Source organism: Oratosquilla oratoria, chromosome 30 (assembly GCF_046742065.1).
Source record: "Oratosquilla oratoria isolate Oo_2021 chromosome 30, ASM4674206v1, whole genome shotgun sequence".
Lineage (NCBI taxonomy): Eukaryota > Metazoa > Arthropoda > Malacostraca > Stomatopoda > Squillidae > Oratosquilla > Oratosquilla oratoria.
Window position 1 is genome coordinate 47,765,827 of NC_134806.1, and position 20,183 is coordinate 47,786,009.

Sequence of the window (20,183 nt, forward strand, 5' to 3'; positions counted from 1 at the left end):
TTTTAACTTAGACTAGATAACTTTAGTTAAGTTAAACTCCATAGGAGGTAACTGTAATATCTGTGTAATGGATTTAATTCCCTTGTGAATGAAGGAACTGCGTTACCCACGGAAACTTAATCCAGTTAAGTCATCAATTAATCCAACATCTCTGAACAATTACTGGGCACTAGCAATGGATTCTTCTTTTATATTTGAACCGGGTTAGGTTCATTATCCACGGGTTGATGTGGATAATCTTTTAGTTGATTTGATTATCCAGAGCTTAATCCACGTATATGAAAGCTACAGGCACTTAGAAGCAAACACAAACGTACTATAGACACCTTACTATAGACGTACTATAGGTTTATTATCACCTGATTTTTTCCTAGAATAGTATCATCATCTAGGATTCTAACCCATGGTTCTATAGACACTTGAAGAGTTCTAGAAGTCCACAAAAGGCTTTATAAACCGGGAACTAGAACTAGTAAGTGGATTCAAAACGATACATTTCGACTTTTGAATGACCCCACAAAGAGTAATCAACAGCAAATCATAAGGGAAGAACCTATGACGAGTTCGATCAAGATTATGGATCTTGGAACACCTGAAGTCCTAGAACCCCACAAAAGGGTCCGGGAACTGAACCAGTTGTGGATGCAAAACGATGTAATTCGTCTTTTAAATGACACCACGGAGAACCATCAACAGCAGGGCATAAGTGAAGAAACTTTGCCGAGTTTGATTAAGAGCTTGTATTTGGAGTTTGGTAACCTCTGCTGTGGAATGGTATCCATAGGCGTATCCAAGCGGGTATCCACGAGTCTGGTATCCCTTTTGATGACAGAGGTGTCAACAGGTATCCATAAGATGGAGTTTCTGTCCTTAATCAAGCCTGATACACGTGTATCTATGAATTCCATTTTCACCTCAATCATATAGGCTGTTCTGTAAAAAAGAAATGGATTTGTGGTTAAGAAGTGGTTGATGATGGAGTTGATGGCGATGACAAATGAAAATCCATCAAATAATCAATCAATTCTACGATCAATTTAACTCAAACAGAAGGTGAAATATTTAGAATTTTTAATGTCATGTTCATAATTTGTTTTGGTTGTTATTGTTATAATTATTATTTTATCATTATTGTTTTTTATGACAATTAGTAGTAGTGCTATTATCATCATTATTATTATTATTATTATTATTATCATTATTATTATTATTATTATTATTATTATTATTATTATCATTATTATTATTATTATTATTATTATTATTATTATTATTATTATTATTATTATCATTATTATATTGTTATTATTATCATTATTGTTATTATTAATTATTATTATTATTATTATTATCATTACTATTATTATTATTACTATTATTATTACTATGAATAAGCTCCACTGTAAGGATTCGAACCTTTGCATTAGCGACCGCTTATTATGGAGCAAAGACGATAACCTTGAGCCAGCCAGGCCATACAAAAGGAACGACTATCGTCTTTGCTTCATGATAATCAGTCGCTAATGCAAAGGTTCGAGTCCTTGCGTTGGAGCTTATTTCCATTTGTCACAATGACACAATTATTACTATTATTATTATTATTATTATTATTATTATTATTATTATTATCATTATTGTTGTTGTTGTTATCAATAATACTAGTATTATTATCATCATTACTATTATCATTATTATTACTAATATTATTATAATTACAAAGGTGTATAAGCTTTTGGGATTGTTGGGGGAGGTTGGGGCTAAGAAACACACAGTTACTGTTGGGAATCGGAGAGGAGTGCGGGATTCGAACCCAAAACTAAGCGAATGCGAGACCAGCTGGCTTCTAACTACACCACACTCTCACACACACACTATTGCAGAAAGATCTAGAGACTATGTTTGCAAGGAACCAAAAAAGGGAAACTGATTTCAACACAGAAAAGAGTGCAAAGTACAGGAAAGGGGCAAAGTCAGCTAAAAACCATCCTTAAACTATTCCTTGGGAAGAGAATCCATTACAGGACCAAAAGAGGAGAAGGATTTGGAAGTGATGGTAGACATATCAACAGGATTGTGGAAAAGGCGTCCGAACTACTGATTGTGAAAGTTGTTTTGCATTCTACGGATGAAGAGATGATAAAAAAAAGAATAAAAAAAACTCATCGAAACCCTAATCCGTCCAAGACTGGAATATGCGTCAGTGGTATGGCCCCCCACACAGAGTGAAGGATATAAGCAAGATAGAGAGAATGCAAAGAGCAGCAACCAAACCGGTTTTCAGCCTGGCAGATAAACCGTATGAGGAGAGACTAAAAGCACTGGGTCTACCAACGCTGAAAGATCGAAGAGAAAGAGGTGATATGATTACAGTATTTTGGTCACTAAAGGGGATAGATTGCACTGACAGAAAAGATCTGATTAAAGATGGGAGGGCTTTGAGAGTTCACGGGAACAAAATAGAAATCCACAATACATTAATTCAGATCTAAATATAATCATTCGAAATCAAAGATATAGATTTAGTTGGAAATGTGCATGAACTTGAGGCGAGTTATGTTAAATGGGAGAGTAGGAGACGGGACCCCACGAGTGTTGTTCCTTTACTGTAAACATACACACACACACACACACACACACACACACACACACACACACACACACACACACACACACACACACACATTGTTCAAGACTGACACTGGAAACCCGAACGGGACCTGACTATTATTGTGATATTTGGAATCGTAGCGTGACTAATGAAAGAGGACGGTTTGTTACCAATTAAGTTAATTTGTAATTGTAGTCGATTAAGTTAACTTAGTTGTAGTTGGTTAACCAAATTGTTTCAGTTAACCGTCATGGTGGGCAATAGTCCAACAACTTGCTGTTGTAATTGGTTAGGTTAACTTGGGGTTGTAGTTGGTTAAGTTAACTTGGAGTTGTAGTTGGTTAAGTTAACTTGGAGATGTAGCTAGTTAACTTGTAGTTAGGGTGGATATTTCAGACCTTGTCCAACCCCCCATCCTCTATCCCAGTTGTAATCAAATAGAGGTGTTCAAATGGGTCAAGGGCTTTAACAAGGGCGATACAGGCAAGGTCACCATATTAAGACAGCAGTTCAGGACTCGTAGTAATGGGTTTAAGCTTGACAAGCTTAGGTTTAAGAAGGAAGTAGGCAAGAACTAGTTTACCAAGAGGGTAGTTAACGAATGGAATAGACTTAGTAACTGTGATGTAGTTAGCGCTGAAATAATAATTGGTTAATTTAAGAGAAAATGAGATAAGGATAATCATGACAGGCGGTAAGGGACATGGAACTGCCTAGTGTAGGCCTTAGGATCTTTTGTGTTCTTGTGCTCTTAGAAGGGATCCCAGCGCAGTGGAGGATAGTGTCGGTGGGGGTTATTGCTTGGAAGTCACTGTACGTGGCTGTGGAATTGTGTTCTTCATTGTCATGTTAATAGTCACACTAATGAAAATGGTAATAATGATAATAATAATAATAATAATAATAATAACAACAACAACAACGATGGTAACAATGATCATCAATAATATTTGAATATGATGATAATAGTAGTGATAATGATGATTATGATAATGATCATAATAATAATAATAATAATAATAATAATAATAATAATAATGATAATAACAATAATGATGATAATAACAATAACAGCAATGATACATACATACATATACCAAGGCTTTTTCCCCCTTCCAAGGGAGGTAGCCAAAAAGGGAAAGGCATAAAAACACTCCCACCCATTTCATCCCTAAATACCCTCCACACCCCTCCCACCCTTCCTCTCATCTGAGCACCTCCTGGATGACGGGTCATCCCTGCACCCTGCCCACCGCCCTGGGTCAGAAGCAGTGTCGCAAGACACAGCACATCCACAGCAAGGCCGCTTCATTTAATCGGCGACCCCTCCTCTCCGTCTTCCTTTGCATATAAGGCGAGGACGGGGAGAAATCCCTTCGGGCTGCGTCAAAATTTACTCACACATACTACCCAATGATAGTAATAATAATTACAATAATAATTCACGATGTTTACGATGGTAAAATATATATACAAATATACAAAATAACAAGAATTAAAAGATTAAGTCAAAGGTTTTACATAAATCAAAGAACCAGAAATACCGTGTACAGTATCGGACAAATGTTTTGATCCACAGTACAGATATCGTAGTCGTCAATATGAATGATTTCTTTTTTCGAATACTTGATGTATTTTCTTATTTCGTATCTAGCTTACAGGGATATAATTTTCTAAAAAGAAAAAAAAAAAGTATTCACGACTGTGTTGAGGTATCACGTAAATTTGACCAACACGCAAAACCTTAGTGTTACTGCAACTTATCACCACCAAATCACGGTAGAATGGCGTAAATTACACCCCCTAAATACGAAGAAAAGAATACAGTCAAATGCTTTCCAAAGGTCATAAAAATGACAAGAAAAAAGGTTCTAATATTCGCGAATAGTCACTGTTATCATTTTCTGATCATAGATGGCGTCCCATGCACGACATATACACCATGTTGCATGTACTAACGATATGAAACGCACAAAAATGTCGGCGAACTTTAGAAATCAGCTAACTATTACGGGAATCGCGAACTTTTGAGACGACAAAAAATCGTATTCAACCTCTATACACAACGGCGATCAGACAGACCGATAAACAATCTCGTCTATATTCTATACGATTTAATTCATTTATTATTCTATCTAACGTTTGAACATAAGAACCCAAGAATGGAGGAGACTGCAAGAGACCATAAGGCCTACACTAGGCAGTTCCATGTCCCTTACCACTTGTCACACCCATCCATAATGTTATCTTCTCTTCAAACGACCAATCATAGTTTCAGCGCTCACTAACTACATCGTGGTTACTATGTCTATTCCATCTGCTAACCACTCTATGGGTAAACCAGTTCTTGCACATTTCCATTTTAAATCACACACACGCACACACACACACACACACACACACACGGGACCCTACGAGCATAGCTCCCCTTCCCGTAAAATACAGCTAGGTAAATACACAAACACACACACACACACACACATTATCTTCCTGAGTCACACCATGGTCACGTGACCTGCTGCATGACTTTGTCACAATTGACTGTCATGCAAAGGGGGCTTTGTCCGTCACACTTGTCCGTCACACTTGGTCCGTCACGCACATGGCAGCCCCTTGCCACCCCAGAGGTCACCTTGACCCTGAGTGCTAGGCATCCTTGTCACGGAGTTGGTAATAGATGGACGGAGAGTAAGTGTTTTTAGATTTCTAACTTTTTATCTGATCTATTCATTTCTCTGCCTATTTAACAATCTGTCGACCTATACATCTATTTATCTAATCTATTTCTCTATATATCTGATTATCTATCTATCTATACATCCATCTGTCCATCTGTGTATCTTTCGATCCATCTGTGTAGCCTATATTTCTGCCTATTTATCTATTTATCTCTAAATCTATCAATCCATCTATCTACTGTACACAGACAACTCAATGGCGAGCTTCGGCTGTATATATGTTTTTCTTACACACTGAATATTCTAATAAAATAGAAAATAAATAAAGAAATGATAATGATAACATTATAATAATAACAAAATGATAATAATGAAAATAAAGATTATGATCATGATAATAATAATGATAATAATAATGTCCTCTACAATCTTGGTATAGAAATAATTAAAAATGATAATAATAGTAATAGAAATAGTAATAATAGATATAATAATAAAAATGATGATAATAAAAATATAAATAGAAAATAGTAATAACAAATAAAACTAATAATAAAGATGATATAGATAAAAATCATAACAATAATACCCTTAGGTCCCACTCACCATGTCCCCTAATAATAATAATAAAATAGTCATGATAATAGAAATAATAATAAAAACAATGATAACAAAAGTATAAATAGTAATAATAGTAATAACATTAAAACTAATAACAAAAATAATATAAACAAAAATTATAACAATAATACCACTCACTAAGTCCCCTACGATCTCGATATTAGAATAAAAAAAAAATAATAATAAAAATAGTCATGATAATAGAAATAATAATAAAAACGATGATAACAAAAACATAAATAGTAATAATAGTAATAACATTAAAACTAATAACAAAAATAATATAAACAAAAATTATAACAATAATACCACTCACTAAGTCCCCTACGATCTCGATATTAAAATAAAAAAATAATAATAAAAATAGTCATGATAATAGAAATAATAATAAAAACAATGATAACAAAAATATAAGTAGTAATAATAGTAATAAAATTAAAACTAATAACAAAAATAATGTAAACAAAAACTATAACAATAATACCACTCACCATGTCCCATACGATCTTGATATAAAAAAAAAATAATAATAATAATAATAATAATAAAAATAGTCATGATAATAGAAATAATAATAAAAACAATGATAACAAAAATATAAGTAGTAATAATAGTAATAAAATTAAAACTAATAACAAAAATAATGTAAACAAAAATTATAACAATAATACCACTCACTAAGTCCCCTACGATCTCGATATCAAAATAAAAAATAATAATAATAATAAAAATAGTCATGATAATAGAAATGATAATAAAAACAATGATATCAAAAATATAAATAGTAATAATAGTAATAACATTAAAACTAATAACAAAAATAATATAAACAAAAATTATAACAATAATACCACTTACCATGTCCCCTACGATTTCGATTAAAAAGAAAAAAAGAAAGTAGTCATGATAATAGAAATAATAATAAAAACCATGACAACAAAAATGTAAATATTAATAATAGTAATAACATTAAAACTAATAACAAAAATAATAAAAAAAAAAATAATAACAATAATACCACTTACCATGTCCCCTACGATCTCGATATTAAAAAAAAAGTAATAATAATAATAAAAATAGTCATGATAATAGAAATAATAATAAAAACAATGATAACAAAAATATAAGTAGTAATAATAGTAATAAAATTAAAACTAATAACAAAAATAATGTAAACAAAAATTATAACAATAATACCACTCACTAAGTCCCCTACGATCTCGATATCAAAATAAAAAATAATAATAATAATAAAAATAGTCATGATAATAGAAATAATAAAAACAATGATAACAAAAATATAAATAGTAATAATAGTAATAACATTAAAACTAATAACAAAAATAATATAAACAAAAATTATAACAACAATACCACTTACCATGTCCCCTACGATCTCGATATCAAAATAAAAAATAATAATAATAATAAAAATAGTCATGATAATAGAAATAATAAAAACAATGATAACAAAAATATAAATAGTAATAATAGTAATAACATTAAAACTAATAACAAAAATAATATAAACAAAAATTATAACAACAATACCACTTACCATGTCCCCTACGATTTCGATTAAAAAAAAAAAAATAAAAAAAAAATTAGTCATGATAATAGAAATAATAATAAAAACAATGATAACAAAAATATAAATAGTAATAATAGTAATAACATTAAAACTAATAACAAAAATTATGCCCCCTACGATCTCGATATCAAAATAAAAAATAATAATAATAATAAAAGTAGTCATGATAATAGAAATAATAATAAAAACCATGACAACAAAAATGTAAATATTAATAATAGTAATAACATTAAAACTAATAACAAAAAAAAAAAAAAAATTATAACAATAATACCACTTACCATGTCCCCTACGATCTTGGTAATACTGTCTGTGCTGGCGAAGTTGTCTGTGAAGGACTGTAGGGAGTGACAGGTATAGACGCAAGTGTATCCAGACCAGCGCTCTACCCGCAACCGGTGACTGACCGTCCTCAGCCGCTGGAGTTCGGTGTAACTCCTGGTGACCACTTCGAGGAGCAGGACGTACTTGAAGATCTCCTGGCTGGCTGGCTGCTCACGGACGTACCTCCGAAAGGGAAGAGAGAAGACCAACTCAAATTTTGAGTTTTGTAAAAAAAAAAAAAAAAAAAAAAAAAAAATAATAATAATAATAATAATAATAATAATGATAATAGATAATTAAGAAAAATAATAATGAAAAATATGATTACTCAATTACTCAGAAGTACTCAAAAAATTACAGAAAATGTCAACAGACGAGAGAACATGACATTAGTTAGTTTCTGAATAATATTAATAATGATAGTAATAAAAAGAAATGATAACAATGACAATAATAATGATGACAAAATGAAATAATACTGATAATATCAAATAATGATAATAAAAAGATAATAGTAATAATTACTTAATCACTCAAAATTACTCACAAGATAATAGTGGGCGTACCTACAGGGTGAAGAGTACTGTTCAAAAATTGAGTTCAATTTTTTTTTTTTTTTTTAAGCCAACTATTGTAAAAAAAAATACTCAAAATTACTCACAATAGTGGACATACCTACTAGGGTTAAGTGTAATCTTCAGAAACTGAGATTATCATATATATATATATATATATTGGACAGAAGGACGACAGAATGAGTGGAAGGGTGGTGAGATAAACACCGAGTAATGTTGGAGTGTAAATTTACTGACGTTTCGTCCTTAACAGGACTTCTTCAGAGCATGAGTACATAAGCATAAAATCAACATATATATACACGCGTTCATGTCCGCGTTCCTGCTAACCCACGCCACTCGAGTCCGCTTGTTTCCTCATCTCCCGGCGGATGAGTCGTCCGGACATTTGAGACAGTTTGATGAATCCGTCCCTGTGATTAAGGCAAGGCTGAGATGCTATATATGCTGCCTCAAACTAGTTGAGGCTGCCTCAAACTAGTTGAGGCAGCATATATAGCATCTCAGCCTTGCCTTAATCACAGGGACGGATTCATCAAACTGTCTCAAATGTCCGGACGACTCATCCGCCGGGAGATGAGGAAACAAGCGGACTCGAGTGGCGTGGGTTAGCAGGAACGCGGACATGAACGCGTGTATATATATGTTGATTTTATGCTTATGTACTCATGCTCTGAAGAAGTCCTGTTAAGGACGAAACGTCAGTAAATTTACACTCCAACATTACTCGGTGTTTATCTCACCACCCTTCCACTCATATATATACATATATATATATATATATATATATATATTAGGAAATCAAAATATATCTTTTTTTTTTTAAATACTCAGAATTACTCACAAGATAATGGTGGAGGTGGACATACCAAAATATGTTCAAGAACGACTCAAAACGACTCATAAGATGGTGTACATACCTCTTAGGCGATTTTTTTAAGTACATCAAAATATGTCAAAGAATGACTCAAAATTACTCACAAGATGATGGTGGACATACATCTTAGGCGAGGATTTTTTTATTATTATTATTATTTTTTTTTTTTCTTTTTTTTTTCAAGAAAACCAAAATACGTCCAAGAACGACTCAAAAACGACTCAAGTCAAAACGACTCATAAGATGATGGTGGACATACCTTTTAGGCGAAGATTAATTTTTTATATATATTTTTTTTATTTGTTTATTGCTTTATTTATTCACTTTTTTTTTTTTTCTTTTTTAAGAAAACCAAAATGTGTCCAAGAACGACTCAAAAACGACTCACAAGATGATGGTAGAGACCGGAAGGGCCTTCTCCTGCAGGAGCGTGTAAGCTTCCCAAGCACCGGACCACCTGACCCAGCCGGCCAGGAGCCTCGGGTCGGCCTCCTCCTCCAAGGACTTGTAGGCCACCATCAACTGGTTCCTCCTTCGAGGAGGAGCAGGAGGAGGATGACGTTCTTTCGCCATGCTGTTACCCTCTGAAGGATGACCTCGGACACCTCCTCCTCCTCCTCCTTCATGTCGACCTGCAGGACCTCCCGGAAAGGTCTTCCTTCCTGTTGGAGGGTGACCTCGTCCTCGAAGTCCTCCTCCTCCTCCTCCTCCACCTCCTCCTACAGATCGAACTCCACCTCTTCGACAGCTTCCACATCTACTTCCTCCTCCGAGACCTCCTCCTCCTTCAAGACCTCCTCCTTTGTCAAGGATGAGGGTCAGGCGGGCGTACTCATAGTAGGACCCTGAAGAGAAAACAATGGGAGAGATAATTAATCAGTCTGTAATTTGGTCCTAAACGAAGTTAGGAGTTAAACGAGTTTAAACGAGAGTAAGTTAAACATATTCCTTCACACACACACACACACACATATATGTGTGTGTGTGTGTTTGTGTACACCTCATGCATATAACTCCAAACTACCAAACTACCTCTGCCCTATCTCCCTTTCTTCCACCCAAACTACCAAACTACTACTACTACACGCACGCACGCACACACACACACACACACACACACACACACACACACACACACACACACACACACACACACACACACACACTACTCCCATCTCACTCCTAAACTACCAAACAACCCACAACTACTTCTCTCTCTCTCTCTTCTTTCTTCTCCCTCTGGGGACGAAACTAGCTTCCCAAAGGCTCCTTCCTCCTGAAAGAGACTGCAGGAGCTTCCCAAGGGACTCGCTTATCCTGAAGGAGACTCCCAAGGGCTCGTAACTCCTGAAGGAGACTCCCAGGGTACTCGATTACCCTGAAGGAGCTCCCAAGGGCTCGTAACCCCTGAAGGAGCTCCCAAGGGCTCGTAACTCCTGAAGGAGCTTCCCAAGGGCTCGTAGCTCCTGAAGGAGCTCCCAAGGGCTCGTAACCCCTGAAGGAGCTCCCAAGGGCTCGTAACTCCTGAAGGAGCTTCCCAAGAGACTAGCTTACCCTGAAGGAGACTGAAGGAGCTCCCAAGGGCGCGTTCCTCCTGAAGGCGGACGTCGCGAGGTAGACGGTGGAAGGGCGGCCTCTCGCCGGCGTAGATGTGGGCAACCGGAAACCACAGCAGAGGCTCTGGAAGACGTTCTGGGGGTCACGTGATAGTAGTGAACTTGTGACGTAAGTCTACGTCATCAATGAGGAGTTAGTGACGTCACCAGACAAGCTGTGACGTAAAAGTACGTCATCAAAGAGGAAGTGAACTAATTGTGACGTAGATTACGTCATCAGAGAGGAAATGGAGACGTAGATCTACGTCATCAAATAGGGGAATGGTGACGTAAATCTACGTCATCGAAAAATGTGTATTTCTGTATTACATAGTTATGTATATAGGTATGTGTGTACGTATGTATACATGTATGTGTGTATGCATGTGTGTACGTATGTATGTATGCGTATGTGTGTGTATGTATGTATGTGTGTACGTATGTATATATGCGTATGTGTGTATGTATGTATATATGTATGTGAATGTACAGTATATATATATATATATATGTGTGTGTGTGTGTGTGTGTGTGTGTGTGTGTGTGTGCATGTATATATATATGTGTGTGTGTGTGTGTATATATATATATATATATATATATGTATGTATGTGTGTATATATGTGTGTGTATGTACTATATGTATAGTGTAAATGTGTAAGCCTATGTATGAATGTACGTATACGTACATATGCACGGATATATACGTAAGTATATATGCATGCATGTGTGTGCATGCATGTATGTGTGTGTGTATGTATGTATATAGGTATACATGTACGTATGTATATTTGTATGTCTGCACGTATATGTATGTGTGTATGTAAAGAATGAAAGTGATCAGTCTAGGTGACAAACGACATAAAAAGGCTTAAGTATACGTCAGTCAACAGACACACAAATATGTCATATTGCGTCGCAATCTGACGTAATTGCATTCCGCAGACAAAACGTGTGCGTGCGTTAACCCTAACAAGAATTATTAATGGGGTAAACACACATACACACACGCACACATACGTACACGCACACACACACACATACGTACACGCACACACACACACATACGTACACGCACATACACGCAGACGTATATACGTATACACTCATATACACACAGATATACACTCACATACACATATATACTCACACATAAATACACACACACACACGTACACGCTTATACACTTACATACGCACACAAATAGGCACATACTCTCACATAAATACACACACGGACACACACACACACACACACACACATGTATACTCTTATACACTTACATACGCACACATACCAACACACACATAGGCACGTACTCTCACATAAATACACACACGGACACACACACACACACACACACACATGTATACTCTTATACACTTACATACGCACACATACCAACACACACATAGGCACGTACTCTCACATAAATACACACACACACACACACATATATATATATATATATATAATATACATGCACACGCACACACACGCGCGAACACACCCACACACATATATATAAATATATATATATGTATATATGCGTACACTCTCATGAACGCACGAACACACACACGAACATAGACACACGCACAACATTATCTTCTTCTTTCAAGTCTTTATTTATTTACCCATTTATTTGTTTATATTAATCACTTAATTTGTTTTTTATTTCATTCACATTTATCTTCATCCATTTATTCGTTTATCTAATTCATTTACTTATTTATCTACGTATTTCTCAGTTATTATATTATTCTAATTATATCTAATTATTTCTTATTATCCATTTGTTCTATTTTATTAATTCGTCATATATCATTATTAATATTGTTATTGTCACTATCATTTTCAAGCATTGTTACTAGTGTTATTAATTAATTTTTATTTATTTATTATAATTGCTTTATTTCTTATATATTTATTATTATTATTAATTTTATTTTCCATTAATTCATCATAATTACTCATATATATATGTTATAAATTTATTATTGTTATTACTTTATTTTGAATTTATATTGTTAATATTAATTCATTTACTATTTACTTATTACTATTTCTTTATTTCATATTTTGTTATTTTCCATTATAATTAATCATTGTTCTATTTTTTCTATTTACTACTACCTTAATTTTTTATATATTTATGATTGTGTGTCATTAAGACGTATGGAATCAATAATCTCTCCGAGTGGGATTCGAACCTTTGGAGCCGATCCTGCGAGGGTTCGAATCCCGCTCGGAGAGTTGATCAATTCCATATCTATGATCAATTTGTATCCTACCTCCCATCTCAGCGCTAGCGTCGTTCTCCAACGCATCGAGGATGTAGCCCTCACTGAATCCTCTATTAATCCTCAGGGCTTGGGCTAAGAGAGCCCTTAGGTCCCGCCGGGTCTGATGAGCCCAACAGATGAAGGAGAGGACGGCCCGGGGCCTGGAATCGACGTAGGGACTCGAAGAAGGAGGCGAGGGTCGTGGCTGGACGGACACCATTGAGCTGATCTCGCTGCGAGCGTGGAGGAGAAGAGAGGAACAGGTTGGTCGAGGACGGAGCGTCTTGTGCTTTATCTTACCTTCTCTTTACCTTTCCTTTACCCTTTCCCTTACCTTCTCCCGCTGCGAGCGTCGAGAGGGAAGGAAGAAGAGGGGAAGAAGAAGGAGGGGAGAGGAGGAGGAAAAAGAGGGGGGAGGGGAGGGAGAAGAGGGATGAGGATGGAGGAGGAGGGGAAGAGGGGAAGGAGGAGGAAGAGAATAAGAGGAGGAGGAGGGAAGAGGGGGAGGGAGGGGGGAGGGGAGGGAGAAGAGGGATGAGGAAGGAGGAGAAGAGAAAGAGGGAAAGGAGGAGGAGGAAGAGAAGAAGAGGAGGAGGAGGGAAGAGGGGGAGGGAGAGGGGAAGGATGATAAGGGAAGAGGGGGATAGGAGGAGAAGGAGGAAGGGGAGGAAGAGGAGGCGAAGAGGGAGAGATTGTCTTGATTTACCTTCCCTTCCCTTTCCTTCTCTTCCCCTTCCCTTCCCTTCCCTTTCCCATCACCTCCCATCTCTCGCTGCGAGCGTGGAGGGGAAGAGAGTAACTGGTTGGTCGATGTAGAGTAGACTGTGTTGCAAGAACTGCTTACTTTATGAATGGGAATTACAGGTCGTAACGGACATGGAACTGCCTAGTATAGGCCTCAGGATCTCTTTCAGCCCAGATTCTTGTGTTCCTCTCTAATAAAGAGAAAACGAGATGACTTTATGGATGGGGATGACAGGTGGTATGGGACATGGAACTACCTAGTGCAGGCCTTAGGGTCTCTTGCAGTCTCCACCATTCTTAGGTTCTCCCACATTCTCACTCCAACCTCCTACATCTCTTCCCCTCCAACCCCCCATACCTCCCCCTCCGTCCAACCCCCCCCGTCTAAATTTAATGTGTATATATATATATATATATACATACAGTATATACATATATATATATATATATATATACATACAGTATATCTATATATATATATATATATATTTATATAGATATATATATATATATACAGTATATCTATATATATATGTATATATATATATATATAGATATATATATATATATATACATTGTCACTTTATTTTTTTTTTACTAATTTATTAATATATTTTCTCATTTAATTACTTATACTTTTATTTATATTTGGCGTTTCAACCGTTGCTCGCTCAACGAGGTGGCTTGACATGACAGCCTCTGAAAGCTCGGGAAGGAATTAAGACCGAATAGTCACGCAATGACTATTGCCGGATTCGAACCTCTGTCGTCAGACGATCTTGCGAGATTCGAACCTCTGTTCCGGACGAAACAATATGACCCACCAGAAGCATACAAGTATGATTAATTTTCAACAAAGGGCGCTGCGTAACTCCGTCCCGTAGGGGTGTCACAAGTCTATAAGAGGGGAGAGGAGGACAAAGGAGAAATCAATAACTCAATAAGAGAAGAAGGGTAAAAGAGTAGAAAACAAAATTAGAATAATGATAATAATGAAAATAATAATAATAATAATAATAAAAATAGAATAACAATAATAATAATGATAATAAAGATAATAATAACAATAATAGTAATAATAATAATACCGGTAATAATAATGATAATAATAACAATAATAATATTGATAATGATAATAGTAATAATGATAATAATAATAGTAATAATAATAATAATGATAATAATAATAGTAACAAAGATAATAATAATAACAATAATAATGATAATAATAATTCTGATAATGATAATAATGATCGTAATAATGATTATGATGATAACAATGATAATGATAGTAATAATAATAATAATAATAATAATGATGATAATGATATTATTAATAATAACAATGATGATTATAATTATATATATATATATATATATATATATATTTTTTTTTTTTTTTTTTTTTTTTTTTTTTTTTTCTAAGACATGAATGACCGGCATGCAAACGAATGGACAACCCCGTCTCTTATGTATTACTGTCAGCACGCGATGGCCTGGCGGGTCGGGGAGACGGGGGTGAGGGGGAGAGGTGGGTGAGGGAGGGGGGTGGGGTGAAGGTGAGTGGGGTGAGGGAGGGGAAGAGGGAGAGAAAGGAGGGGATGGAGGGGAGAAGGGTGACGAGGGAGGGGAATGAGATTGGTGGGAAGAAGGACAGGGAGGGGTGACTGGGGGAGAGGGGAAGAGGGAGGAGGGGAGGAGGAGTGGGAAGAATGGTAAGAGAAGGAAGGAGGAGGAGGGGGTGGGGGAAAAAGGAAGAAGGAGAGAAGTAGGAGGGGAAAAGAATAAAGGGAGGAGATGAGGAGGAGGAGGTGGGGGAAGGACGGTGAGGATGGGTTGAGGGGGAGGAAGGGCAGAAGAGGGGAAGGAAAAGAAGAAGGGGAGGGAAGGGGAGGAGAAGGCGGCGATATGGGGAGGCGAGGAGGAGGAGGAGAAGGAGGGAAGGGGAGGAGAAGGAGGCGAGATGGGGAGGCAAGGAGGAGGAGGAGAAGGAGGGAAGGGGAGGAGAAGGAGGCGATATGGGGAGGCGAGGAGGAGGAGGAGGGAAGGGGAGGAGAATGAGGCGAGATGGGGAGGCGAGGAGGAGGAAGGGGAAGAGGTAGGAGGAAGAGGGAGGAGGAATATATTAAAGAAGAGAGCAATGTCCATTAAGCTATTGCAACCAAGCCCTTATACAAACATCATTTTCAAACAATTGATTGTATTCTATTTGATCTTGTTGATAAAAATACAAATGTTGTTTGAAAGGAGTCTGTTGCATTTTCTTGTCTGACTGTCTTCCTCCTCCTTGTCTTCGCCTCTTTCACCTCCCCTCTCCTCTTCCTCCTCGTCTTCTTCCTCTCCCCCTCTCCTCTCTCTCTTCATTACATACACCTACGTCAACTATGAAAATATATATATGTGTGTGTGTGTGTGTGTGTGTGTGTGTGTGTGTGTGTGTGTGTGTATTCACCTCGGATCTGCTGCAGTCTCTGTCGAGACAGCCAGACACCACCCTACGGCAGTGAGCTCAGAGCTCATTATTTGCCGATCTCATTATTTGCCATGTGTGTGTGTGCGCGTGTGTGTGCGCGTGTGTGATTTAAGTTAACCTGTAGGGTTGCGGATGAAAGACCTAAAATCGGGGGAATCCCTTAAGATATGAACAGGATATTTAGGCGTCACGGGCGAGAATGTCACGAGACGGGAGACGAGGCTTGATCAGGCACACAGAGGCAGGAGGACAATCTTCTCATCGTCACCAAGTTGCCTGGCGCCTTCCCTCGCGTAGACGGAGACTCAGGAATCCCCAGACCTCGGGGTTTGGTCCCCTCAGCCCGAAGCTGCTCTTGGAGGTCAGGACCGATGGAAACTGAGTTTGAATTCACTGAGTTTGTATTCACTGAGTTTGTATTCTAAAGGGAATTGACAACATCAAAAGTGACAAAATTTTCACACTGAATGAGAATCAGACGATAAACAATGGTCTCAAACTGTCCGGAAATAGATTCAATTTGGAAGTATGTAGAAACAACTTCGCCAACCGTGTAGTTAATGAATGGAATAAACTTCCTGCACAGGTAGTGCAATGTAGTTCAAAAATATACACGAGGACGCAGCGCAGCAGAAAAGATTCGCCAACGATTCCCGACGGATTTTTGGTCGAAGAACAGTCTGAACGGGAAAGGTTCTGGCCGCAGGCTCTCTCCGTGAGGAACTCGTGGGAACTGCCCTTCTTTAAGCCGGGTTCACGCTGAGCCTCGTGCTGCGCTCGTGGCCCCTCGGCGCTGCATTCAACACTGCCAGCTGCCTCATGCAGATCTGCACGAGGCTCGGCACGGGCCCAGCCTCACGGAAACCTAGTTTTGGGCAACAACCTGATTCAGTGCACGCTGGATGCAATCGGCAACGTTGTCACCGCCCATTTCCAGGTTGGGCAGACCCGCATCCTGAGGAACTTGTCTCGATTGTATCAAGGTCCGCCTTCGGGTAGATCTGTCGACCTCTCCAGTAAATTCATGACCTGTGCTCAGGTTGGATCTTTTTTATTTAGGGGTCCATTGCCATCTGAATCCTAAGTTGAACCTTGTGAATAAATTGTCCTTTCATACGACAGGTTGGGTGACATGGAACGCGAAGGACAAGTCTCCATCGATCTTGAGCTCCAAGAGTAGTTTCATCACACATATATACTGTATATATATATATATATATATATGTATATATATATATATATATATATCACACAGTTACCATTGGTTACCATGGCAATACAGGCCTACAGGCGACCTCTTGGTCCATAATGAGACAGAAAGATTAAAAGACAAGAAACATTTAAAAGGTACAAATAATGATGTTGATAGTAATAATGATAAGGGCAGAAATAATAATGACGACGTTAACAATGATAATGATAATAGTAGTAAAAATTAAATATAATAACAATAATAATAATAATAGTAATAATAATATTAATGATAATAACAAATGAATATGCAAATAAACTAATCAATAGGTATTACATTGTACTATATAGTACTCAAGGACAAGACATACATAGATATTATATACTCGAAGGCATATACACTTAAACATATATAAACATTAAAAAGGATATGTATATAATATATATATATATATATATATTCATATATATACATATATATGTATGTATATATATATATATTCATATATATATTTATATATACATATATATATACATACACATATATATATATGTACATATATATATATATATATATATACATATTCATATATATACATATATATATTTATATATATATATACATACGCATATATATATATGTATTATATATATATACATATATATATTATATATATCATATATACTGTACATGTGTGTGTGTGTGTGTGTGTGTGTGTGTGTGTGTGTGTGTGTGCGTGCGTGTACATGAGAAATACTGCAGCATATTCAGTATCCCTATATATGCACATAAGTACACATGAACGTACACACATACACATACACACAGTTGCAAGAGGTAATTTCTTTAACATTGTTATCTTTTAAGCGAATCAGTGAATAAATCTCCTTAAATCATTCAAAATTATTATTATCATTTTTTTTTTGTCATAGACAAAGTTCCTAATTTCCACTCGTAACCTTGTTTGATGTCTATGTGTACTATATATTAATAGAAATCTTACAGTCGTTGTAACTATATGAACATCAATGAATTATAGATCATATCTGAAAAATACGCAAAAAATATAGGGTTATTTTTACCCGTAGCCTATTCTAAGATAACGTGACCTTATCTATTTTTTACGTAGGCTATGTAAGTCTAGATCAAACATTATCTTCAAATACCAATGTGTGTAGGTCATGCAGTAAATCTACTTAAAACAAACAAATAGTGTCATGCACATAAGGCTCTGTTCACACTAGCGGTTTGAACCGCGCGGAAACCGCGGCGGTACCGCTTAGTCAAGGGAAAACTGTGCGGTTGTGTCTGAACACCTGCACTGAGTTACATTGCAAGGTCCTGTTCACACTAACGGTTTGAACCGCGCGGAAACCGCCGTGGTTCAAACTGTTAATATGGGTACTATGGTGATGTATGCAAATATGTTGAAAAGAATAATTGTATTTTTAATAAGAACCCTTTTGAGTAGGCTAACCCCTTATAAGGTGGAAAAATAGTTTCTGACCTTAGGCCCTGTTTACACGTCGGTCTGAACCGCGCGGATACCGCGGCGGTACCGCATGGTCGAGGAAAAAATGCTCGATTGTGTTTGAACGACTCTACTGACTTGCATCGTAAGGCCCTGTTCATACTATGGTTTGAACCGCGCGGAAACCGCGGCGGTACCGCATATTCAAGGAAAAACTATGCGGTTACGTGTGAACGCCTCCACTGACTTACATTGTAATTGAAGCGCCGCGGTTGAAACCGCAAGTGTGAACAGGGCCTCCCAGATTCCATTTTGTAAATTCTGTTAGGTGTTTCATCCGTTTTCTTTAACAACTAAATATTTATCTATTTATTCAAGGATAGAAGATCTGGTAAACTACAGTCAATAACAACATCTATTTACTATTATAATTATAATTATTATTGTTGTTATTATTATTTCTATTATTATTATCAATATTATTATCATTATTATTATTATTTTATCATTATTATTATTATTATTATTATTATTATTATCATTATTATCATTATCATTATTACTATTATTATTATTTTTATTATTATTGTTATTATTATTATTATTATATCATTATTATTATCATTATTATTATTATTATTATTATTATCATTATTATCATTATTACTATTGTTATTGTTACCATTACTATTATTATTATTATTGTTACCATCATAATCATTATTACTATTATTATCATCATCATTTATGCTCTTATATTCATTGCTTTGTTTCATTTATATTCCATTCTTATGTGAATGTATGTATGTATTTTTGTATGTATGTATACATGTATGTATATGCGCATGTATGCATGTATGTATGTATACATGTATGTATGTATGTATGTTTTATGAATGTATATATGCATTATGTATGTATACCATGTGTACACGCGTCCATGTATGTATATATGTATGTATGTTTTATGTATGTATATATGCATTATGTATGTATACCGTGTACACGCGTGCATGTACGTATGCCAGGTCATGTAGGTATTCGTCTTTTGGCCATGTGCATGACCGACCACATGCAAAGAAAGATTTTCCCCAAAACGATAAAAGGGAGCGCGCGTGCGTGCGTGCGTGCGTGTGTGTGCGTGTGTG

General features: G+C 36.2%; 1 protein-coding gene across 1 annotated transcript in view; it reads right to left on the bottom strand.

Annotated features, from left to right (window-relative positions):
* Nucleotides 1–77: 77 nt before the first annotated feature.
* Nucleotides 78–20,183, bottom strand: part of LOC143041354 (uncharacterized) — a 25,204-nt gene continuing 5,098 nt past the window's right edge. The window contains exons 2-7 of the mRNA XM_076213181.1: nt 13,165–13,388; nt 10,829–10,954; nt 10,036–10,119; nt 9,663–9,837; nt 7,780–8,005; nt 78–933 (exon numbers count right to left, since the gene is read on the bottom strand). Coding sequence (XP_076069296.1) covers nt 916–933; nt 7,780–8,005; nt 9,663–9,837; nt 10,036–10,119; nt 10,829–10,954; nt 13,165–13,375 — 840 coding nt within the window. The 5' untranslated portion in view covers nt 13,376–13,388 and the 3' untranslated portion in view covers nt 78–915. The remainder of the gene's footprint in view (nt 934–7,779; nt 8,006–9,662; nt 9,838–10,035; nt 10,120–10,828; nt 10,955–13,164; nt 13,389–20,183) is intronic.